The sequence below is a fragment of the Strix uralensis genome, chromosome 14 (assembly GCF_047716275.1).
Source record: "Strix uralensis isolate ZFMK-TIS-50842 chromosome 14, bStrUra1, whole genome shotgun sequence".
Taxonomy (NCBI): domain Eukaryota; kingdom Metazoa; phylum Chordata; class Aves; order Strigiformes; family Strigidae; genus Strix; species Strix uralensis.
The window spans coordinates 19,092,738-19,119,402 of record NC_133985.1 but is presented as its reverse complement, the minus strand read 5'-3'; the positions used below and the strand labels follow the sequence as shown (position 1 = coordinate 19,119,402).

Sequence of the window (26,665 nt, the reverse complement as noted above, 5' to 3'; positions counted from 1 at the left end):
AAATCATAATGGTCAATATTATCCCACTTGTTCTCCACTATCCTTTTGCTCATATATAGTTCTCTTCGTCCCTGGTGTTTTCTCTCTCCAGCATATTTTCAGGAAGTAATCACATCTACAAAGTCTTCATTACAATTGGTTATGAAATACATTCCACTGCACTCTAGTGAAATAAGAAGGTACTTTCCTCATTTAACACCTGACCAAACTGGGCATAAAAAAACCTAGACATTCTCACAGGTTTAGAGAAGAATTAGGGTCATGTAAGGACATAGCTCTGCTCACTAGCATGTGACAAGAAATAGTCCTAGGATTTCCCACTGAAAGGGAGTGGTGGAAAGATGGTACAGCATGGGTTTACATCTACCAATGTTCACATTCTTTTTATATTTCTGCTACAAAATTTACTGTTTAAATACTACTTTACAGTTTCACTAAAATATGCCCTTTTTCCCTTTCTCTGCATAAATCACCACAGTTAATCTGAGTTCTACAGGCATGCCTCTGGTGAATTTGGGAACAGTTATTTTATCCCATATTTTACTACTACAAGAACTGCACCTACTTCTAAAGCTTCAGTTTGTAGACACACCACTTATCTCAAAAGCCTGACAGCTTCTCTCTCCCAGACAGAACAGACTATACTCCAAACTTCAAATCCAATCCAAACTCCAAGGCAGAAACAAGTTACCTTGTTGATGCTGTAACACTCCTGGAATCCGAGAGACTCCCTGTCATATCCAGATGCACCACAGCTGGCCTTTCAACAGGTTTCTCTGTGCCATCTTCTGGAAGTTCTTCAGACTGCTCAAGCTTTACATCTTCCTCCTCTTCCAAGAGATCATTGATCTAAAAAAGATTTAATCACAGTTAATGGCTTGAAAAGTTCTTTTAAGAGGTCCAGGGAATTAAAAGAGCATGAGAGGTATAAAAACAACATACGTGTAAGAGGAGAACATTTTTCAATTTTAGAAAAACAGGCACACTAGACTTGCTCTTATATAAAACCATACATTCCACATCATAAAAAAGCTACATAACCCTTTTGAGACATTGGACAAGAACTGAAAAGAGAAGCACCTCTGATGCAGAAAATGAACAGAAGCAGAATCAATAAACAACAAAATCCCAACCACACTGAAGTCACGAGGCACAGAACCTTTCTTCTTCTATGTATAAAACAAAGACAGATAATTCACCTGCACTCCATAGGTAGTCTTATTCATATATGAGAAGCATTTTCTATATTGCCTTCCATCAAAGGATTTGAAGTCTAAGACCGCAAACTTTGAAAGTACTGAATGAATACTTATAAAGGCAAATATAAGAGCAAGAGTATTGAGAAGTTTCTATGAAGCCTCTTGTGTATTTTGGGGGTTTTTTTGTTTCCAAATACAGATGATGTTTCTACTGAAACAGTAATATAGCCAATTTAAAAAGTGAAACAATACAGCCAACTGACAACTCAATACAGCCACCTTAATTTTTTAAAAAGCAACTATGTCTAAAACATAAAAAGGTAAACACAACAAAGTGATCCTGTTTGATTTGCAAAGCTCCTCTGATTGATTACTGGTTTCCCAAACTTGCGAACCCAAAAATTAAAGTAGCAACAGCTGCCTCAAGAAAACACACTTTATAGTATCTGACACACAAGTATAAAACAAAACCACTGAAATAAGAAAAATTGAAACTTTAGAAGTTTGAGATTACATTGAAGGCAGAGAGGAGATGTGTGTTTCTTTTTAAAAGGGGTGTAATGCATTATATGACACTACATTCAGGGCAAGAAATTTATTTATCCCTGACTTTCCCCTGTAATTGCAAGAGGATGTGCCACTGACCCACGTGGGGACAGCAGCCCTTCTGTACCCCCCACCCCGCAGTAGCCCGGGGGGAGCAGGACCCGAGAGAAGCACACTGTTGACATCTGGTGGAGACACCACGAAATTAAAGGGACACCCCAACAGGCCTCGAAAGTAGGGGAGAAAAAAAAAAAAAACAAAACACACCACACAGGCTGCTATGCTTGGGAAAACCTTTTGCTAAAACATATGACCCACAGACAAGTCAGTAACTTTAAAGCATGAGAGTATAGATTAACTAATTAGACTTTAAAGAGCAGTCATCCCAAGCTAAGATGACAGTCCACAGCCTCGGGTTGCGAAAGTTACAGCCCAGCTTCACTGAACAGCTTCCTGCATGCAGCAGGGTCGTGACAGTTCTCCGTGCTAGACACATTCCTGCAAAGGGCTAGAGACAGCAAACACTGCAAAGCTGCAGCACTTTGCTCGGAGCTCTAGCAGAACAGAAGCTGCTCGATCCAGAACTTGCTGCCCACGCTTGGCAGACCAGACCAATGGGTGAGGTGTCTACTGCAGTGAAGAGCAAGCAACCAGCTGCCCTAGTACTTGCCTTACCTGTCTCGCTAGAGGAAGGGTTCATGGGATAGTTGGGCTTTAAAAATTCAGTATTTCTTCTTACCTTCCTTAGCAACTGCTGGTGTTATTTACCTTTTTTCCTCTTTAAAGAAAATAAATCATTTGTTAAGCCACCTGATCATGAGAAAATTCAGTTTATAGCTTTCCATACTTCTGAGGAAGTGTTTAAGCCAAGATTTTATTAATAATCTATGAACCTGGCTCTGATGATACAAAAAGTACTTCTGCGCATTATCACTTATATACCACGACTTGTTAGAATTAGAAATACATGCCAACAGAAAAAGATTGTATCATATTACCGTATTTTAACTTCCCTAACAACTCTCCATCTCTATTTATGCCAGAATGACATGGTATTTTACTTCACAAAGTTAAAATTGTGAGGAAAGGCATAAGAGTGATAATGGATACCATCAGTCACATGGACAGGTGAATCCGGCAATGCAGAACCCAGAGTATTTCTATTCTACTCAACTCTGTTTCTCTAAGTTCAACACTTTTCCCCACTAATGTCAAGATGATATTTTGAAGCCTTAGAATCAGAAACACCACTTTAAAATTTTGCCATAGGGAGCTACAGCTGATAACATCATCAAGTGGAGTGCGAGACCCTGCATGTGTCTAAGACACACCTAGAAATATTATTGACCAAGACCAACAGCAGCATGGTTCTGCATTTGCTTAAAAACCAGTTCTCCTTTCCAAAAAAGGTAATTAAAAAGCTATACTGTTTATACAGCATATCAACATCTATGTTGGGCAGGATATCGTTGTTGGTTTAGTTCTTATGTCTTTTCTATAGAGCACAGCTGTACTTACTACAAAGCAACAATACCTATGTCAAGAAAATGCATTTAAGAGATACCAAGTTTTGTCAGTTTGCAAGAAACTACCAAACGGCATGTTAAAGAATTATATTGCAACATATCTTTCATAAACATAAAGGATGTATAAGTTACTTCAGTGATACCATATTGCCATTTAAAATATTCTTACCTGCTCAGTTATTGAGCTTAAATCATTAGTAGATGAAAAATCTTCCTCTTCATTTTCAAAGAATTCATAGTAGTTCTCCAGAAGTCCCGCCATTATTCTGCTAACTATTTCTTGTTCTTTCAGATCCTCCACATCTGTGTAAATGCTAAAGATTTCAACACTGGTTTAGTTTAGTTCCCCAAAGAACTCCTGTGAATGACTTCTATGACTGAGGGGCTACACTTCACACCATTATCCCTAATCCATTCTGAACACACAGAATTTTAAGCATACTTTCACACAGCTGTGTTATAAAGGTTTATACTAGTTTATATTTAAAAGTGATCAAGTAACAACTATTTAGTCAATTAACTTTTCACGAGGAACATTTAAAATTCAAGTATTCCTGTAGAGATGAAACCCCAGTATACGTCTGTACTTTTAACAGCTTTCTCCCAGAACTGCTTTCTTGCTACAAATAGTAATCTTACGCACTATCTCTAAGTATTTTGAACCTCAGTATAATTACAGTAATGCAGCAATCAAATTGGTGGTTTCTAATGACATAGCTCATAGACAAGCTATTGTTTAGATCTGAGCAAAAACTGTGAGACAAAACAGGTGAGTGAGGGGGAACAGAAAGGGGTATTACCCCAAACATATCGTGTACTTGCTACTGTTACCCACGGACTAGGAAAGACTTTAGACTACAGATCTACACCGTCGAATTCACATAAAAACACTACATGAACTTTTATAACTAACTTACTGAAAAACATCTGGGCCAAAGACTGCAGCTAAAGAACTTGCCGACCAAATTTCTTCATGATGTGATGCTACATTAGCTAAAAATTTACACAGAAACTTTAACAAACTGTAATTAACAGGTGGAAGCTGCTGCAAGAGGAACCTCAACTTTCTTCCAAATTCATCTTCATTATTATAATCTGAAAAATGTAATAAAAATATTTTAATCACAGAAATAAAACATCTACTTTTTCACATTTGATACTGATCAACTTTTTGACTCTGACAACAATTACTTACTTCTGAAGTACAACTAATTTGGTCAGACCACAGCCTGATGTCAGAATTTCACTCGCATTTGTTCAGTCTGAGATTCTCATACTAAATTTCTCCATGGAAAAAGTTAAAAAAAAGACAAAACAAGAACCAAAACAACAACCCACCCCAAACCCAAAAACTGAAGCATTCAGCCCACATATCTGAAGGGCTTTGCTAGTGGTAGTACTTCATAACAATCTGTCCCAGCATCTCATCCTCTCATTTCAGTCTCTGGGTTCGTCTCTTCCTCTCTGATGTTTCCAAGAAAGGCTGACAACTCATTTCCTATTCTTCTTCAATGATGTCAGAGGTTTGGAGGGGTGGTGAAGAGACAGGGGAACATAAAAAATAAAAAAACCCTCCCCAGTCTTGTTTCCATAGCACAGTACCATCAGATTGCTTTCCCTAATGATAAATTAAACTATTTCTTCTAAAGAAGCAGAAATTGACAACCTAAACCAATGATTTCCACCATATTCTCCTCTGCAAGTCTGATCAGTAGTTTTCAGCATGTTTTCCCCAATTAATGCTCATGTAGGTTTCTGATTACATAGGGCTAGTAACCCCGTATCCTTTCATTTTATCACTGTTCTATAACAATTGTTTTGCAGAAGAGCTCACGACAGCAACAGCTCCAGAGACAGCGAGCTCACTTAAAAGCTAGTTAAGTTCTCCCTGTTTCAGACAAGTTACTTTGACACTTTTTCCTCTACAAGCATCCCATTCTCAACACTCTACTTCCTTTTATGATACTTCACTGATGAATACAAGTGATGTCAATCCAATCATTTTAACACATACTTAGCTTGTAGCTTGCTGATTCAATTTCAGACCTGAAAAGGGATCACTATAAAACTTCCTCATTCTCACCCCACATTTAACTATATCCTTCATCAAAATATCTCCCCATATCAGTATGTCTTACAGGCATCAAGGTTCAAAGAGTTTGCAATTGTTTGTACCTAACAGAGAAATTCCATATAAAGGAAGTGTCAGGAAAGCAAAACAGGAAAAGAATTGATACTAACAGGCCTCCCCTTCTTTCTCGTGCATTTGAAAACTCTTCCCAGATCAGTTAGAAAGGGAAAAAGAGGTTTGAAGACGATGAGCAGTCACTCTGTCTCTCTAGATGAGAGCTGAGACATCCTAGTCCTTAATATCAAACCAAAGTCTTCCCTGTTGTGTACATACAGTAATACCAAAGAGTAACTGTGCAGAGCTTCATTTGCTCAGAGTCAACATCTACAGTATTTAATGCACAGAAAAATAGTTCTCTCAACACAACAACACAATAAAACAAATACATTATTGTTAGTTTTCACTCTAGAAATGCATTTAGGACACAGAGCAGCAAAAGAGAACTTAAAAAAAATACTTTCACAAAGCAGACCTTCAAAAAGAAAGAGAGCAAGGGAGAGAGGTGATAGACCCACCACCTTGCACATACACATATAGGTGTTTTGTCTAACCAGTCTGTCCCAAAATTTAGGTTCTAAGAAGCAGCAGCCAGAGACCCAAAGTAAGAACGTTCTTATGTCTAACTGAAGTCTCTGACAGTAAACCATGGATACACGCTTCTGGGACACACGGCCTAGGGCACTAGGGTCAAAGTCACACTGCAGTTAGTAAAATCACTTGCCTTTAAGGAACCACCATTAGGCCTGCATGGAACGAGTCTCAGAAGATGTATATAGGCCACATCTTGTGGTATAACTAAGTTGTTTTGAGAACTAAGCTTAACCTAACGATATGGAAGGCCTACTAAAGAGGGAAAATACCAGAAGTAACATATGGATCCAAAATTACTACCACCTTCTGCATTTCTGTAAGCAACTCCTCTGCCTAAAATGCAGCTGCTATTTTAACTCTGGAAACTGAGACATCTCTATCAGACAGTCAAAATATCAAAAGCCAAAACCTGAGCAGAGGAAACTGAAACTCTTAATTTTAGTATCAGGAAACAACGTTTAAAGGTTTATGTGTTTTGATTTCCTTGGTACGGTTAACTAAATCTGTCTGAAATCACTTTATTTTACACTTTTAAAAAAGACAGTAAAGACAATAAGCTGCAAGTTTAAGTGAATTTTCTCTGTATATTTAACAAAAGGGAACTAAACGGGGACTTGCATGCTGAAGAACAGCACTCTTCCCAAAAAAACCCAAATCCACCCACAGTTATCTAATCAAAGATGGAAAAAACACAATTTTCACATTATATTTTACAAGTCATAGAAGGGAGTTACTCTGTCACACCAACCGATTATACCTCAATCCCATTTCCAGTCCTGATAGATAACATTGCAAATTAAGGCGCATAGCAGCATTAGCTGAGCAACCAGCTGCATTCTGCATTACTGCCCTAACAAGCCTTTTATTATTTATCATCTTTTTCAGGAGAGAACAAAAAAAACCAAACAAACAACAAGTTTACTACCTACTTAGGTCCAATGAACCCTGACATTAGCAACGCAAACCAAACAGCAGACATATCACTAATGAAATTCCCTACCCACTTCAGCATCTCACTACTGCCCAGGACAAACAAGCAAACAGCACTTCACCCTTAAGAAGCTTCTCTGGTCAGTAGCTTCCAAAAATTGTTTCCAGCACAAGGCTATTGCGTGCCTCACACATCAGCGTTCAGCCTCTGCTCACCGGCTACTCCACATTCAAAGTTTCAGGATATATGGGCTACCAAGGGAGGAAAATGAAGCAGCTTCACACTGCTGCAGATGACCCTCCACTTCAGCACTTGGTAAATACAGTGTAACAACATCTGAAAACTATGCTATTCTCACTCATCCTACAAACCAATTCCCACTCTGAACAAACAGGACTATTGTAAGCACTATCAAAGTCTTATCAGGAATAAACTCAACAACAGAAAATTAAATCAAACAAAAACATGCATCTTGCAAATCAAAACAAGCCCAGCACTTGAAGAGAAATACGAACTGACACTGGAAAATGAGCAACACTCCTGCAGAGTGACAACCAGCAGAACCCTCATTAGTCACAGGGTGCAGAGCTCCAACATCGACGTACCCTTTGAGAACATCACTAATGTAGTGCTGCAAGACGAGTGTTTTTACTAAAGACGAGTGTTTTTACTAGTCAAGTTATGAATCAACTCCAACACCACTCAACACAGCAGAGGCCAAAAGACCCAGGAGAGTAGCTACAGATAGACAAGTTGGGAACTGGTAAAGAAAATACTATGCCAGCATATTGGTGTTGATTTGAAAGGGCAAGATTTTGCAGTATATGAAAAAACATACTTAGCAACAATATGGGGATGACAGGGTTGGGTTTTTTCCTCCCACAAATGAATTTTAAGCTGACAAAAATCCACAGCGGCAGAGCAAATATGACATGAGTATAGGGCTTGAGATCTCTTCTCTAGTAGACAAAACCTTTAAGTGCCATGGAAGCATAAGCAGAATAAGTGAAACTCAGAGGAGATAAGAAAAACAGACAACAGCATTCCCCAGCACTTTTAAAGCAGTGCTGGGAAACTCTCAAACTTTGATTCCAGTGGCTTTCACCAGGGTCGCAGTATTCACGCACAAGAATATAGAATATTCAGAACTAATCAGCAGGACATGTGGCAGCTTCACTATTTTCCTGCATGATGGTTAAACCATGTCTTTGAATTCAGATTGAGTTTCCTAAAAAAGACCGATTTGAGTTTTGTGCTAAGAAAACATATATTTGAATGCCTCCTGATACACACTTTATTACAAAGACCACCACAGACACCCTAGTGCCACTACAAATCTCAGTTTAATACTGCTTTTTACTCTTAAATTAATAAAATAAAAACACTGAATCAAAAATAATTATTACCTTGAGAAAGTTGCATCAAATGTATGTGCAAACTGCCTGGGATAACTGGCTCTGGAAGTTCCTGAAGAAAAAATCTAAGAAGGCTAATAGCTGAGGGTACATCTGCTTCTTTAACCAGGTCCACATCTTCTCCATTATCATATCGTTGCCGAAGCCACTCCACTGTCTCAGCATTCCCATTGACTTGAAAAAGTCCTTCTTGTTCCAGACCCCCTGAGTTAGAAAGAAGTTGCAGAAATAAACTTTTAGATCTAGTATGGACAAATATATCAGAAAATACTGATAATCAGATATGCACAATTCACATACTGAGTGAAAGACTTTCTGGACAACAGTTTTGCAAGACTTGCAGCAGTCCTCTTCCCAGCAAACACAGTCTTATGCCCAGCTAACAATACAGTAATAAGGCAAATGTTAGCAGTACCTGAACCACACCATTTCCTATGAAGTACCCTACTGAGCTGACTGCATCAGTCCTAGCTAGAAAAGAGGGATAATCAAACATAACAGAGGGAATAAAGGAAGTATGTATCACCAAAAAAAGCAACCCAAACCATATCCAATTAAATATAAATAACTTAAGAAAATAAATACTTTTCAAAAACCACAATCTGTTCTGTAAAAATAACAGCTAAATATATTATTTAAAGTACAGCAAGATAATACATACCATGTTCCTCAATATAGTCCACAACATGGCGGACTATGAATGGAACCTCATTGTCTGGTTGCCCTTCTTGCTGCAGCTCATCAAGTGGAATTCCAAATATTTTGTTAGCAAGAACAGAGTTGCAGTTACTCAAGGAAGGGGAGGAGCTCTTCCTCATATCTTTTTGCAGCCAAAAATCAAAGCTGTCTTTTCTGTCAAATAAAGAGGAATTAAAACCAAAAAATCATACTTCAGTGTACACTGTTGAACGTATTGATCTGTAACACAATGTGCTTTAATTACTTAATGCAAATACTCTCCAGTCTCTCTCAGTCAGCTCACTGATTTAATGAGAAGTTCTGTAATGACTCTAAATACAGCTAACTAGATAAAATTACTATTACTGAGGTGTTCTGTTCAATCCTCAATAGAGGACTAATAAGAATACATATAGCAGCAGAGAAAACTCAGAAAATTCTAGTTACAACATCATTACTTAAGTTCTAAGGTACTCTGGGAGAGCGAGATTCTTCAGTGCATTTTCTGACAGTATTTATCTGTCAGGCTTTGAAAATCCAACACAAAAGTCTCTCCAGAGGAAATTAAACTAGTGGATCATACCAAATCAAAACCCCAAGTTTTAGTTACATGAATTGATTAAGTATTTTGTGATACACAACTGCACTGCAATCAACTTTTAATATATTTGGCATTTTCCGGTCTACACAATAAAGCTTTCAACACCTGCATCAAATTAAAAATTTTAATGAACACAAAACCCCCAAAACTAGTTTCTAGATGCTCAGTGATACCATTCTTCCTATCACGCAGAAGCTCAAGCTTCACTTGCAAGTCTTTGCTTGATACAGGATCTAGATAGATATCAAAGGTATTACCAAAGGCAGCGTAAGTCACTCAGTTAAACTGTTATCCTGTCAAAACCAAAATATTTCTTCTCACGAAGAAAAAACTGTCTTTTCAAAATAAATTTTAAAAATTCTTGCTTAAATGCAACCAACATTTTCATAGAGGATGGCACATAATACACAAAGTACATACTGTCAAAGCACTGCAACCAAACTTAATTCTCTGTTTACTAATGGATTGATAAATTCTACCAGATTAGACATACTGAAATTCATACTGCCTTTCTTGGTTGTTTTTTTTTTTTTAACAGCCAGAGTAAAGTAGTGTAAGAAACCAACCTCAGAGTACTTAAACAGCCGAGTTTGAAAAACGTTTTCTGCGCCAGCTGCCCTCACTGACCAAGCATTCCTTTGTCATTTATGGTTGTTTAAGATTATGGCAAAAGATCAGCCTGTAGTTCCTCATTGAAGAATAGCAGAACTCGATCAGTACTTCAGCAGTTAATCTGAAAATAAGGAAAATATTATTAGATCATAAAGTTTTCAACAGTTTTAAACCCAGTCACAAGTCTAAACATCACGTTTGAGGAATTCTCCTTGTCAATCATCAGTTTCTTGTTCTGAACAAGATAGCATAACGACCACATTAGCATGGCTCATGGGAGAGCATGCAGAAAAGCAAATCCCCTTTTTCACTTAGGAGCTAACCAAACTTAGCCTTAACAATTATGAAATAATTTTCAGACTCATTCATTCTTCCAAAGAATCACGAAGGGCTAAGGAGATCAGACAAAAGTATTTTATAGAATGTACCATATGAAAACATCTAATGGCTATAAAATTTGTAGAAGGATCTCTGGTTTAACACCCTATCTTTAAACCAGAAGGCACTGGTTTAACACACTATCTTTACATGGCACAAACAAAAACAGAGTCCTAACTAAGGAACAACACAGAGTCAACCAGTTTGCAGCAGCACACATCACCTTTTCTATAAAGTTGATTATGTGTTCTAACTGCCAGTTCAAAGTCCAAGTGATAATCAGATCTGGATACAGGAAGCAACTTGCCCCAGGTTTTGCCACCTTTTACAATCCCAATTATCTGGACATTTTTCATGTTCTCAGCTCTCAGAATAGCTATGGACCACAGCAATAGCCTCTTCGGTTTTCTGTGATACCAAAAATTTAAACTGCAGTTTCATTACACAATGGAGCTGATTTAACATCCAGATACAGTCAAAGGGTCATCTCAGTCCCCTGATCTCACCCATTACCTGTTCTAATTACAACTCAAGCAACTATAACCGGGCAAAACTAGCCTGCAACATGCTCATACACACACAAATACAACACAGATCACCAAAACTAGACAATAAAAAAGGCTTTCCCTGGCTTGAAAGTACACATAGGAAACCTTCTGTTTCATAATTTGAGATCATATGAGAATTCAGTTGACGGACTTGAGAAAAGTACCTTCCCTCTCTTTATTCCCCCACACTGGCTCTTGCTTCTATTTCACATCAGAACAAATAAACTTCATCTTCATTTTCAAAGTCCTTACAACCTGCTACTCTCATTTCAGTACCAAATGCCAGACCATTTATTAGCCTATGACACCAGGAATCCAGAGTCCTTTCAACAGTCGAATAAATGTTTTCCTGATCCCAATCCTCCTCAAACTGCACCCATGTTTTAAGGGAGCTGGCCGCAAGCTCTGTACAAGAGTGCTTCATCCTCCTCTTCAAAATTTTCTCGCATTGAGGCCTAGAGGAAAAGGTATTTCAGGTTTACAAGAGTTTAAATTTTTGCAATCTTACAATCTATCGATGTAAGAAATACTGACCAATATTCTTTCCAGTTTTTTATCATCTGTCTCTTATCTATTGTCTTGTATTTACACACAGGTTGCAAATCTGTTATGTGTCTCGTGCAAGTGGATCCTGGTTTGAGATCAGGACTCCAGGTGAGTTGACAACAGAAAATAAAGGGTTATATTCCACTCAACAGGCTTTACTTTTTTGTGTGTGTGTTTGTTTTAACCAATCACATTCAAATCTGTCATTGTGTATTTTGGTTACTAAAAGAGCCTGCCAGCAGTGAAGCAGCTGCAATTCATGATTCTCCTATAATTTATGTAGACACTGCCCAGCCATTTTTATTTTGGTATATTAAGGGATAGTCAACATAATCTTTGCATGCAAGTAGATTTCAATCAATCCTAATATATCATGTGATTTTAAAAATACGAAGATGCACACAGTCTATTTTCTCAAGTTCTAACAAAGTCAACCTATCCACAATGAACCAGAAAGACTCATGTTAGTCAACTGTGGGGTTAACAGCAGATGAGAAAAAATCCTTTCTGGATCTGCAACAATGCTTCAGGCTCCCTTGCTAAAGCAAACAAACAAACCTTCAAAACAAACATCACCTAATAAAAAGAGCAAATTAGAAGCAACCACTTCTTTATAATTCAGCACCAAATGAACAATCTTGAGGTGCAGCTTTCTTAGCAAATATAACTTTGCACTTAGTCAGCTGACATAAAAGCACAACCATTTTCACCAGGTGCTACAGACAAATAGGCTACCTGAATATTAATTTCATTCAGGAGACATGAAAAAAAAAAAAAAAGAAAAAAGAAAGACTTCTATTTTAACTAGCTTGGCAACATAACAATGAAGTTGAAACAGCCTGGTTGTCTCATTGTTAGAGCAAAACCGGATTTACAACCCAAGTTTTTACTTCAAAATTTTATATGGCTTATCACCACCTAGAAGAATTAGTGAAAGCCTAATTTTCACCCTCTCCAATACACACATCCTTATATACACACACAATTCAATATATCATACACACGAATTTCTTTTCAGAGCATTTAAGTCTTTTGCCTTTTCATCCAGGCTTTGGTGCAATCTTCACAAGCTGTGATACAATGCATCTGATCTTTAGCCAGCTAGAAACTTCTGAAAAGTTATCTGACTTCCAGCAAGTCTTATTTCCTGTTATTTCCAATGTTGTAAAACTGAAGGACAGGCTCATAATATTTAATTATTAACAGTTTCTATCTCCACTTTTTATATTGATCAACACCTTTTCCACTTGCCATCCCTTGAATCAGGACATACACCACTTCAATGCAGACACGTATGAAACCTAGGACAAGATATATAACCTTCAAAATTATTTCTAGAGTCTTTTACAAATACTAAGCAATACTGGGGGGGGGGGGTGTTGGGGTGTTGGGGGGGTTTTTTTGCCATGATCAAACACCTCAGAAAACAAGGGCAGATGCATTCAGTCAACTGTTCCTACTTTTGTCTGTATTATCCTGACCCTTTTGAACATGTGCTTCCCCCTCCCAATTTCACAACCTATATGCTTCACAAGTCCTATCAGGAGAAACACAACAAAAAAAAAACCCCAAAAAAACCAACAAAACCAACTAGCTTGTGCTTTATTACATTCTGGTTGCTTCTTTCTCAACCTACCTCCACCCCTTGTTATTACAAACATTTACAAAGATCCCCTAAGCTACAAAACTTTAAGTACAGAAAACTAAAAAAATACACCTCATTATGGCCACATATTGCACCACAATTTTACAAGAGGCTGAAAAAAAACTATACTATGTCCTCTGCAACATCTTGAGTCCAAGCATCTTAAATGAGGGTAAAACACGGAGTTTCATTCTGTATTGTGTACTTCAGTGCTCTCATCTGTTATTTTTTAAAAAGAATCTGGGTTTTGGGTTGAATTTTTCTTTAAATAAGGCAAGTACTTCATAGAGTCTGCTGGGAAAACAGCACCATGAGTTTCATTTTGCCATCATAATAGCATTCACTTATCTTGGCAACTAAAGAAGTATTCACACCCACATATGAAATGCCACAAAAGAAAACACAGAATACATGGCTAACTTAATATTTGAGGAATACATATGAAAGTTTAGACTTAAATTTAGTTCAGCTTTTACATTACTGGCTGAGCTACAAATATATGGGTGTCATTTTAAATTAAAGTCCTCAGGGCTCCACCACGTTTCCTTAAAACAAAGGAATGAAACAACAAGAAGTAAAACCAAAATAAAAAAGGCTACAAACTGAAACCATGCCATAGGAATGAAAACATCAATTTTGCGTGTAGAATTTCTGCCACGAGTCTCAACTATTTAAGCAATTATTTTATTTGCTTGTTTTATCTAGGAAGAAATTCGTATCATCTGTGAAGCCAAAAATGAAGCTAACAGTGGCAGCCGTTCTGCTCTGTTTTTAATATATTACTTTGTGGAATTAGCAGACATCATTAGTGATTTTTTGTAACATATGAAAAGTAAAAACTAAATGTAAGATTTTCAGATAGAAAAAAAAGTGTTATAGGGAAACAAAACCACTTGTCTCTACTTCTCAGGAAATACACCTCAAGTTAAGACTTTGGCTTTTTTGGCCCGCAGTGCTGTCACCCTGTGAGCCACACACATGCCTGCACACAGGGTCGTAACCGAACACGCACACATCCTTCAGTACAAAGAGGATCGATGCTCATTCTTTGCAATACAAGGAGGTTTCTTTACAAATAAAATTCCACAAAAACATTAAGGTGTCTCAAAGTTTTTGATTTCTTACTCTATATTTGATAAATAAAAAGAATGTATTACTTATAACTAAACAAAACCTGTGATATCCCTCTGGATGCATATAGTAAACTTACTTTCAAATCCAAATAAAGAATTAATTTCTTTAGCTCAGTTTGAAATGTTTGAAGTTATAACAGATTTTAAGCATTTCAAATGATGGCCTAAACGTATGACACAGATTCCAACTTGGAATCCCAGAAACTTTCCTCCATAATGACATCATCCAGAGCCAGCTGCCAGGTGTGAGCATGAGCAAGAAGGCTTGCCTGGGAAACTTTGTACCAGCTCGCTGTAGAACATACAGCCCCATTTGGCAACTGCTGTACTACACGCTATTTAATTTATGTTTTTTAAAAACTGGCAACCAGCACTTGGCTCTTTGCTCTTAAGTTTTATCAAGAAAAAAGGAAACGGATTTTTAAATTTTTTAATGTAATGCCATGACCATAACAACTGACACTAACTGACGATTTTTATGCCATTTGTATACTCAAATTACTGTTACCATTCCCAACGGTTGCAATGCTTTTGGCAATAAAAGCCTTTCAGCTTTTGTTCAGCTAACAAGTAAAAATAGAGTATTTTGCTCATTCAAATTAATCCAGTCAATATTGAAAAGATGGCCAAGTTAGGGCAGCGGATACAGCTTAGAGGAAAACTTTAAAAATTTAGCAAAAAGAAAAACTGAAAAAATACCCACCCCAAGCTTTAAGCAAACAAACTACCACAAACTCAGGACACAGAAAAGGACAAACAATACTTGTCTTGAGAGCGTAGTTAAAAGCATGCAGAGCTGTGCAAGTGCTCGAAAAGAAGAGAGACACACAGAATATCCTCCATGTAAAAAGAATATTCAATTTTAAAGCAACATTTAAGTATTCATTAATAAATGAGTAGTCAAAACAAAAATCATTTAAAGAAAGAAGTTTTAAGCTACTCTTGCTGGTTTTGAAACAGATTCTTAAAGCAAGATTTCCTCTTTTTAGCTGTCAGTGAAATCAGCTCTTGAAAGGCGTTTTAGTCAAAAGTCTGGATTGGCAAATCAGACAATTGTGCTCAGTTATTATTTTAAATTTAACAAGCTGGTCTTCTTAAGAATACATTCCCCACCCCCATAAAAGCATAATGTTTTAAAATAGGTATAACCACAGAATTTCACTTGCAGTGTTGAAGGAAACCATGTTAGAACAAATGTCTTTTCAAGCAGATGCAACTTTCCTGCTCCCTTCATTTCTCAGTACAATTATTAACTCCTCACTGACACATTTACTTTCCGGTTAAATAGGAATCAAAAGGAAACAAGCTTGTTGCAGTTTTGCACACAATCACAAAAGGAGTCAGCAGAAGCATGAACACCAGCTCTTTAATTAATAAACTCACTACTTGCATATATACGCCTTCACAGTTGTGCTCTCTCACACACACACTAGACCCCAGCTCAGTTAGCTGAAATTCTCCATCATCTGCCACTAGTGCTTCTGAGATAGCCTCAGAAAATACTCAACTAACAAAATACTGGTTATACTGACAAAGCAAATAAAAGCACAAAAAATACATCATCAGATTTAGTAGAGTGCAATTGTAATGCGATTTTTGTTCCCTGGATATGCAGTAGCAAGCCTTCTAATTTACAAATCAGAACAATTCAAATTAAGCCTTTATGTCCATCCCATGGAAGAAAACAAAACAACTCACGAAAGCTCCTCTGAAAAACATATTACTAAAATTGATAGAATTTGGGATTTTAATTTTTAAATTTATAAGCCAAAAAAAGGTAGTATTTAGTTTTCCATAGTCTTAATTAATTTTCCAGTCATTAAAGTTTAGTCTATGATTTCAGCGGACAGAACCTGATTACACTTTCTCTGAAAAAGCCCATCAACAAATACAGATCTTTACAAGAGGTACATCCTACCTACCTCTCCACGAGAGGCAGAAAAGTGAGCAGGCTTTAGTTAGACTAAATGCAAAATTTAGGAAAAAATAAACCTACAAAACTTCAAATTTTAAGAAGCAAATTAAGCGTTTAGCAACTGTATTGCAGTAACATCAGTAAAGCCTCAATGACTGATTTAAGCAACATTCCAAAAAATTCTTACATTTTACAAGAGCAAGCTGAGAGATCATCAAAATGTTAGCTGATTTTCCAGTGTTTTGATATGCAAAGGTAACATTTTATATTAACTTACTAGATAAAATCCAAAGGCTTTTTAACAGCATTGCAGCAACTCATAATCCTTCTACAACTATATTGTAGCAAGAGGAATTAAATAAAACCATCAGCGATACCAGAAAAAAGTAGATGTTTGCTCACTGCTTCACACCCACCACTGAACACTGCCAGATTTGCTCTCAGCTGCTGCTGCCAGTGCACATGTGCAGAATTATAAAGAAACTTCCTGCTCACACAGATCCCATCACATTCTTAACAACAGTAGTTAATAAATAAAAAGGCTTTTGTATCTTGTGTAACAGCTAATTATATTCATCCTACTTGCCTCCCCCCAAAGTAAAGCTCTACTCCACCAACCACACATGTATAATTGCCACTACATCAGATAATACAGAACTTAATTGCAAAGGCATTATAATAAATACAGTAATGTAACAGACAGGAAGAAATTACCAGTAAAACTATGCAACTTGAGAGGTTCACATTATAAAACCAAAACAGCTTTACAACTGTCACTGCTGTTAAGACAGACTTTGGAACAGAAGTTAGGCTACCTCAGAGACACCAAAAAAGCAAACTATAAATATATAATGCACTTAATTTATTATACATAAGTTATCCTATTACATACATTTATCATCAGCTTGTTTCTCCACCTCCCAAACAGGTAAGCAGAAATATACATCGGAACTCAAAACATTACAAAATGTAACACATTGCCCATTAGCTACAGAAACACTGCCTCTGTCAGAACGACGACCATGTGCCACCAAAATAAAGGGCAGTCTTAGCATCCCCACTGAAGGAGTAGACATTTCAATGAAGAGTTCAATTCTGTAGCAATGACTCTTTGAATTGCAGGGGAGGTGGGGAGGAAAAAAAAAAAAAAAAAAAAAGAAGGGGGGGGGGGGGGTGGGGGGGGTGGGGAAGAGGACTGCTAATGAGGTCTCCTCCACAACCAATTCTTGTCACAACTTGATCATGACCAAATTTGAAGATACCAGCAGAAATCACAAGGTTAGAAATTACATAGCAGACTATAATTGGGTAACCTGATTACATTAAAAGAGTGACAAGACAACAAAAGATTTAATGAAATGTGAAGTTCAGCAAAAAGGGGGAAAAACCTTTCAAATATACACGCTTAAAAAAGAGTATAAAGGAAGAAAGAACCACATTCATAGGATTCCAGCTCTCATCTTTTCAATTTTGTCCAAGTATTATTATCCTACACAGCTGAGCACAAATTTTAATCCTGAACACACTGCAGGGAACATTGAACAGCAGAGACACATGAAGGGAGCAGCTAGCGAGACTGGAACCTGGACAATCGCTTCAGGGTTCCCACCAGATACTCTGTCCCCATCCAACAGCTGCCCCACCCAAATGTCCTCACAAATGTCCAGATAGTGAAGGGAATAAACCATTTAAACCTCTCGATATAAAAAAAAGCCTCTGCAGCCACAGTCTTTGTTACAAGCTGTTTGAACACAAACATAATGCAGTATCTTTATTTTAAGCTCAAGTTTGTCATATTTTTCCTCCTTTAAAGACAAATATACAGGATAAAATTTCACACCTTCACAGGTGAGAGACTGTAAGAGCAGAATTGTTTGTTACTATCACAATACAACTATACATTTCACTATAATCAAAATATGGTCCTAGATCCAGCTGCAAAATATTACCCATTTCTTGTACTGAATGACTCCACCCATATGTTGCAAACATAACAGGTTTTCAGCACCATAATCACCTTCTAAACTGTTTTTTAAGACTTCAAAACAAATCAGCTCTACAGAAAAAAAAAAAAAAAGTGCCCGGTAGAAGATGCAGTAACAAATACATTCCCTTTTAGGCTGTAAGAATACACAGAATTCATCTGAATTGACTGAACTTTCACAAATCCCAACAGCTGGCTCTGAAGCCAGTACAAAACTGCAAAGCCAAATCTGAATTTACTAAAACCTTGAGACAGCTAATCATTATTCTCAAAGTTTTTGCAGGTAAAATTTATAACTTACAATAGTCAGCAAGAGACTCAAAAACTAACTGCCCAATTTTACTAACTTTACAGATAGCAATGCAAAATTCTTGATTCTCTGCCTGAATACAATTTTGACGAGGCATACAGCCTCTCTGCTGAACAACAGATACATCTGTCACTTTAAAAACTGCATGACAAGTAACAAATACTCCTCTTTCAGAGCCCTTCATACAAGATTTAATATTCCTTCAATTCTCTATCTCCTCCTCAGACAATTTGGATGAAGTGTTATTTTTTTGGTTCCTAAGTAACAGTCCTCACATCTGAAATTATTAATACATAACTGGGTCTGCAATACAAGAAAAAAAGTTAAAAGGTTTACCATCTTTCATCCTCACAGATCCAAAAACTGAATTGCCCCGCAAGATGTCAATTCACTCATCCCAATAGCTAGTAGATTTTTGGGTTGTGTGCTAACACGGCAGCAAAAAATAATCTGGTGTTACGCACAGAATTTAAGGACAACTTGAAGGCATTCTCTCACCGACATCACTTCCTCTTCCTTAGAGCTGCAGCTTCTTTTGGGGGGGGGGGGGGGGAGCAGGGAGGGAAAAATCAAAACAACAACCAAAAAAAAAAATCCAAACTAAAAAAATCACCTCAGACTTGGCAGGTTTCACTTTCTAATGAGCCCTAGAAAAGGGCATCATTGCTGAGCTATAAACATTTGACCAGAGATCAAAGGGCTGAGTATTTGAAAAGGAAAAAAACACCACAAAAAGCCTTCACAGACAGAAAGCAGAGGGTTTCACAAAACTTAGTAATGTCTGTTCCAAAGGCATGGAATATTTCTTCAGCCTCACATGCTTTTGCAAACATGCTGTTATGTACATTAGAAAGAAAAGTTTCACCGCTTGCACAGGTCTCATATTATGAGACGCACATGAAAAATGTTAAATTGAGTCTTTTAATGAGCTGTTAGAAAGTCCTCTGATGTTACAAGCAGCGCATACAGGAAAAGCCCAAACTGACTAAGACTGAGCAGATAAAACCTATCATTTGCCAAACTCAGATGTTTTGACACGCTGTCCATGTCAAAATTTGCAAGCATTAGAAATTATCATGAGCTCCTCCTAATCAACTTCTTTACACGTAACCATGAGGCACTCTACTTGATTGATTTTTCTAAAATAATACTGTAAATTTCCAGTTGGATGCTTTCAAAACACTGAGGTATTTATTTTGTTATTATGATGTTGTCAAGAGAAGGAAAGGATCCCTATGGTGCTAGACAACACATATACTGACAAAGCAGATAAAAAAAAGATTCTAAATACCTTCAAATCTATGCAACAGATAACATGTAAAGCGATTTACTAGCAATGAGCAGTAAAAAAAAACAAGCTAGAAAACAAGTGGAATAACAAGACAGCTGAATTTATTATAATATAGGCAAACAAACTAGCTTTTTAAATTTTTTTTATGCTGGCAGATTAAACTGCACAGAAGACACAAAAACTTCAAACCTAAATGCTAATCCAATTCAAGAATTTGTTTCAAAGTCACATACTATTTCATCTCCGAGGACACTCAGAAATACATGCCTGAAAAAAATAAACAACTGGGTAGGTTTTGATATATTCGGTTTATTTTTTTTAAACAGGCAAGAGTGATTAGATGGCATTTACTTTCTTCATTTAGTATTTTTTGAGTCTATGTCTTGAGTCTGACAGCAGTAACAAATTTTGTCTAAAATTTTAAAAAGCCAGACCAATGAACTCAAGAGTTGTGTAGTAAAAGTTCAAGTTGCAGCGTTTGATTACAACTTTTTTGTTGTTGGGTTTTTTTCAAACCTGGAAGAAATACCCTAACACTGGAGCATCTCACGTTAAAGCAACCTTTTGGAGGCAAGAAGCATTTACACTCAAATGTTTAAACCCCTAAGGAGCTTCCAAGAGTAATGGAAACCCACACGGGCAGATTCCTCAGAAGATACACATTTGGTCACAGGCTGCAGCATTAAGTCCATAAACTAGCATTCTTCATGCCAGCGTTGCCTTCGTCTTCACTGAAGATTTAGTGACTACCCTTTAACTTCTGGAACCAACTTTGCTGGCAGGGAGCTGCTAGGCTAATACTGTCAGCGTGCCAAGTCCCATCGCGGGGGGGATAAGGCTGATCCACCGTGGGAGGAGGAACAGGCTCAGCAGACAACTCCGCTGGAGGAGCCAAGAAATCCCTGCTGGCTGTCAGGGCTGCCTCGAAGGTCCTACCGACACAAGTGCAACCTGGGAAACGAACGCACCACTTGACAGCTCCCTCCGAGAGGCTCTAGCAACTTCTGCACCACGCAGCCCTGCAACGCGCCCGCCTCGGCCACCTCCGCTGCCCAGACGAGGAAGTTCCCGCGCCCCTGATCCGCGCCGCTCCCAGAAGGTTCCTGAAGCCTGTCGTGACACCCTCCCCGCCCCACACGCCGCCTCCCGAGGCGGGAGCGCGACCCGGCCTCAGCCCGCCGCCCCCGAGGGGCGACCCCGGCCCGCGCCGCGCCGCGCATGCGCCCCCGCAGCCCCCCTCACCGTTGCCGGGTGACTCGCCCTCCCCGCCGTCCTCAGCACCAGCAGCAGGTTCCTCCGCCTCTTCCTACCCCGGGGGCCAGCGCGGGCCTCTCCTCGCCGCTCCGCTCTCCTCGCAGGCCGCCTCCCTCGGCCGCCCCCGCCGTCCAGCCGCGGCCGCCGCGCTGCCGACCCGGGCGCCGTCCGTCCCCAGAGCCGCTCCGTCGCCCGAGCGCGCTCTCCGCGAGCGGGGGGTCCCCAACGGTAGCGGCGGCAACTGGCGGAAGTGACGCGCTGACTGACAGGTGCAGGCGCGCGCCCCCCTCCCTCGGGGTCACGTGCTGCGGGGCGGGGAGGGGTCGCCGGTGGCGCCGCGGCGGGGCGGGGCGGGGCGGTGCTGAGGGGAGCCGGTTCCCGCCCTGGGCCGCAGCTCCCTCAGGCCGGCGGCGAGGCTCGGTAGCGGCGACCCGCGGGCGGGAAGAGCCGCCTGAGGGAGGGCAGGAGGGGAGGAGCTGGGGGCCGGGGGCAGGTTGGTGCGGCCTGCCCCGGGCCGGTGGGGCCGCCGGCCGTTATAGCCCCGGGCTGTCCGGAGCCGCAGCGACTGCAACACCGCACCCACGAACAACGAGCAGCAGCCCAGGGATTAACTTTTTTCTCTTGTTTTTAACCTTAGTGACTCAGCCATCCGCCGGCCTCGGCCCGTGCGGGCTCAGGGGTGCCGAGAGAGTGACCACGGCCGTCGGTGTCACCGTGCAGGCCCCTGCTCCTGTACGGTTTTGCAGTTCTTGTAACCATATTAAAATATTTCCTGTAAATTTTCTGAATTAAAGCGTCAACAGTGATCGCTCCCAAACATTTCCCAAGTGTAAGCGCGCCAGAAGTAACAAAGTGCCCTTTGACAAAGAGCTAATGCGTTTTGAAATACAAAATTTAGCACCCTTAAACTAAGTTAGCATAAGTTAGTGAGGAGATGCAAGCTTACACCAGAGGTGTTAAAAGCCGTGCCTGACAGTCTGCGGTTCCCACATGCCACGTTGAAACTACAACAGCTTTTTCTGTCATGCAGTGCCAGCAGCCATAGGTGGTGGGTTTAATAAAGCATTTAAGGAAATAAGGATTTAGTTAGTAAAAATCCTCTCAAGACAATCTTTTCTTCCCATGAAAAGCTGACAAAGAATATGTGAAATGAAAAAAACCCGATAGAATTAGGATGGGATTAATTGAAGCTTTCATATTGTCAATAGCTGCGAGGGTTTTGTTTCAGGTTTTCCAACGTGGATTCTAAATTTTATCTAGAGATACATTTATAAGACTCATTAAGAGGTTTTACATTTAGAATCCGAAGAAGGGAGAGTCACAATCCCACAGTAAATTAGCCTGGCAGATCTAAAACTGTATTTTCCTACTAGAAGATTTGGTATCATTAGGAGGTGCCATACAAAGACAATAAAATGCGTAGGGTCAGGGGAAATGACCTCTCAGGAGGTCCATATTTGCTGTCGGTCTGCTTCCACAGCAGATTTCTCCACTTGAACAGCTAATAAAATTTCCTCACATCAGGATGAGATTTCCGAATTTCTATTTTGTATACATAGCTGTGTTCTTTCTGATTCATTTAGCCTCATCAACAACAATAAAGATACTGAATCAGAACAAGCTGGCAATTTTGTTGATGAAACATGGGAGAGAGCGGACTCCAGCTGGCTCTTCAGCAGATACGTTGGCCAGTTGACAGGAATAAAACTGCAAGAAACCTGACACAGAAAACACACGCGGCAAGAGGAGACAGACAGCAGAGGCAGGCAGGTAGGCAGGCGCTGCACAGCACCTGTTCGCTGGTTTTGAGTCCAAGACAGTGTCTTCCCTCCTCTGAACTGGCTCCGAGTACGCCATTTCGTGCCAGCTTATCCTACCTCCTTTCAGACGCTTCCAACGTTCCTTGCAGGGGGCAGACATATGCAGTCCCAGGCTGCCATTTTAGTCTTTTCTGCTCACTTTGTGTTCTTGCTGCCTATTTCTGAAAGGTTGAGGAGAACCTGGGAGTGCTGGTGCTTTAGCCACTTTCTCTAAGATAGTAAATATAGAGGGACGGGAGGCAAGAACTTCATGAGCGGCTGTGTGGTTACACCCACAAAATACACCTGTTGAAGGCGTGTGCCTCTCAAATCACAGTAAAAATGACAATGGAGCAGTGTGGTAGCTGTACCCATCCGTTTTCCACTATCTCAGGACACAGCTCAAGTTTTATAGGAGCGTTTTGTAATTCTCCTGCTTACATGATCTGCAGATGGCTGCACAGCTCAGACACCCAGCCCGGTTTCAGCAGTCCAGGCAAGTCCAGCACGGAGCTCGGAGAGGTTCGTTTACCCCCTCCAAACCTGCAGGCACACGCAGAGCAGTCCCAGCACGAGCAGGGGTTATGCAGGTGCATGGCTGCAGTCCCACTACATGACATAGGAGTGTCACCCACATGTCAGGACATATGACAGTGCCCTGCCTTGCACAGTGGCAAGGCCCCAGTGTGAGGCTGCTCACGAGGAGAAGGACCCATTCCCCAGCTGCTGCACAGCTCCAGGAGCTTGGCAGATGCGTCTGCTCAGTGTCTGGCTCCTAGGACCAGAGTGCCATAGCATCCCTGTCTCATCCGTAAATCCATGGCCAGAGCCACACCGTGAGGGGTGAGCCATTGCTGTAGCTCAGTGTGTCATCTTACAAGGCCAGTTAAGTTGCTCAACCTAAAAGTTTTGCAGAGATTCTGCTGCTAGGTGCTCACGAAGTAACTCATTAGATCTGCAATAATTATTCATGTAATTCCCTTGTTTTTGGGAAGAGCTATTCATCAGCACAAGTCATTATTCCCAGTATATATTGCAGAAGAAGCTGTATTTCCTTCATGGGTCCCCAATGTCAGTCCTGACCTAGTATGACTTTAGAATAAATATTCTCTGAACACTTTAGTTTCCAATGAAGTCTAGTTCCCACAACAGCCCTGCATTACTCCTCATCAGAAACTGAAGAAAATGAAAGAAAAATAGCCCTATCCCAACTGTGCTCACTCTTGTACAAGGCTTAGTACAAACTGAGCTAGAATACTCCAGAACTTAAATCAATTTTGCAATGCCATCCAATCCGCTGAAGGTTGATCACCTGCCATGCAATTCTTTACCTTCATAGTGGGTCATTATCTTACTAGAAGGAAATGGAAATCTGAGGTGTAGCAAAGCAAGACACTGTCTGCTGTAATACCAGTATTATGCCAAGAGTTTGGGCTTGCAGGGGAAATTATCTGTGTGTCAGCAAAGTATTTGCTTTTGGTTTTAATTGTCCATCTACAAACAAATTACTTGATATACTCTCCTGGACTTGGAAGTGCTCAATTTTTGTCCTAAATGTATCCTATTGGTATCTCACAAAAATATTGACAAACATGAGTCCTTTCAACACCAAAGAAGAATTAGCAAACAGTAACACTTTCCAACTGGTTGCTCTGCAAAATGCTCTCTTTTCCTGTGTATTTCATCCGGAAACAGAGACAAATCCCCAGACTGAGTCTTTACTTTGTTCCTCTTTTCCAGCATTATAAAATTTTCTAACAAACACTTTGTTACAGTATGCCCAGCACAAGACACTTGGCCATCTTGGACATCCCTAACTCTCCATGGAGGCTCTCAAATCAGCAAGTATCCGGTTCTCCTGACTCACAGTGTCCAAAAGGGCACCTCAGAATCAAAGCCCATTTTTAAAGCTTTGCCCTGTATTAACAAATGAAGCTTCACAATTCTCAAGCAGGTGAAAAAAATCTATTTTATGAAAACAGGACCTCCAGCACAGAGAAAACCATTCATCTTTCCAAAGACTGTCTGCCATTACTAGACACATATGTAACGATTTTTTTAAACTTAATGCAATATCAAAAGCACATGTTCTGTGTAAATGTCAGACATTTTTACTCGTTTTCCTACCAGAGTTCTGTGATTAAAATAAACATTTACGGCATAAGATTTTTTCCCTGCCTTTGAATACTTTTTGGAGCTGAGTCTTGGTTTTGGAAGATCTGTCTTTAAAGTAGGGGTCTAGGAATATGGGGCAAATGTGGCTTTTAAGGCTCGTTCACATTTTAATTACATGGTTGCAGACTTAACAGGAGATAATTCTCCCCTTCTTGAAATTCAAGACATTGAAAGGTTAATTCAATCTTCTCAGTTCCATTTCCTTCCTTCTGTTCCCCTTCCCACACTCCCCCCCCATCTGTAGACAGCTGAGTTATTTGAATTTTATGCAAGCTAGTATTCATCCAAAGGGAAAAATCATTCAATGTATGCATCAGACAAGCGAAAATTACAATATTGCACACTTTCAGTTTTTAATTCCTGTTTGCTTTTCTCTGCATTCACTAGCTTGGGCTGTGGACAGACATGAACTCATGCCCTAAAGCTAGTCTCCACTTAAAAGTTAACTTGAATTAAAGCTTGAATGTCCCCGTCCCTTTTGAATTCCTGTTCTTTGCGCTCACAAGGATTTATACTTGAGCTGCCGTGATGCTTTTACCTTGAGCTGGGGAAAGGCTACAGTTCAAGTTAGCACAGTTTATCTGCTGCCAACACAATCGCTCTCTGCTGCTCCCATGTTTTTCCATGGTGTGGTCACTCACACTCAAAGTATCCTAACTCCAGAGGAGTCAGCTGGAGTGCACAGAGCTCAGATTAACCCTGTTATGAAGACACAGCCTTAATAAGACTGCAACTGATTTCTGCACTTTATATATATCTGCAAGAAAAAAGCCATAAAAGTAGTCACTGAAAACATTCTGATTCAGTCAGGTTCTGAAGAGGTAGCTGCTCACTTCCGATGTCGCGAGAGGAAAATAGTCTCATAATTTATTTTTTTTTTTACATTTTAGAGAAGAAAAACAGCATTTAACATAACATACTTGCAGCTTTCATTAGAACAGGCAGAAGTTAACAGATGTGGAACTAACCGATCACCACTTTCTTACATAATTGTTGACCTTGTACACAGTATGTAATACCTATGTGTTTGGCTTACTCTGTATAACAAGCTTATGAAATTGGAAAATTATTTTTTAAAAAGATGATGTATGAATCCCTTCAAGTAGAAATACAAGTTTTTATCCTGGAAATTGCTCACGGAGATCAGCTAGAAAAGATACTTGGCTGCCTAGTTTGTTCCTCTGCTTCAGCAGCCTCATTTCCTTAAGCAGCTGAAAAACTTCAGGGTTTATCTTTTTTTCCCCAAAACATAAAACCTACTTAAGCTGCCAGGAGGTCCCAGGCTATTGAAAATGGAATGATTTGGCAGCACAAAGAGAAGTGCTGGTTAAGCACCCATCAAATCTACATCCACAACCCGATGTCCCCGAAGTCAAGGATACCACTCCTCTGTGTCTACCCCAGCACAACGTGGATTGTAACGACAGAGCCACCTATTGTCCTTTTTGCGCTGGACA

At 39.6% G+C, this 26,665-nt stretch overlaps 1 protein-coding gene across 6 annotated transcripts in view; it reads right to left on the bottom strand.

Annotated features, from left to right (window-relative positions):
- The window catches only part of FAM13B (family with sequence similarity 13 member B), a 51,422-nt gene extending 29,941 nt beyond the window's left edge, over positions 1 to 21,481 (bottom strand). For 4 of the 6 annotated variants that reach the window (XM_074883262.1, XM_074883267.1, XM_074883266.1 and 1 more), the window contains exons 1-7: positions 21,223 to 21,481; positions 10,185 to 10,351; positions 9,001 to 9,191; positions 8,331 to 8,543; positions 4,189 to 4,366; positions 3,441 to 3,585; positions 692 to 849 (exon numbers count right to left, since the gene is read on the bottom strand). In XM_074883262.1, the coding sequence (XP_074739363.1) occupies positions 692 to 849; positions 3,441 to 3,585; positions 4,189 to 4,366; positions 8,331 to 8,543; positions 9,001 to 9,157 (851 nt within the window). In that variant the 5' untranslated portion in view covers positions 9,158 to 9,191; positions 10,185 to 10,351; positions 21,223 to 21,481. Of the gene's footprint in view, positions 1 to 691; positions 850 to 3,440; positions 3,586 to 4,188; positions 4,367 to 8,330; positions 8,544 to 9,000; positions 9,192 to 10,184; positions 10,352 to 20,948; positions 21,064 to 21,222 lie in introns of those variants that run through there. The other 2 variants (XM_074883263.1, XM_074883264.1) reach the window with 2 other exon arrangements.
- Positions 21,482 to 26,665: the final 5,184 nt, after the last annotated feature.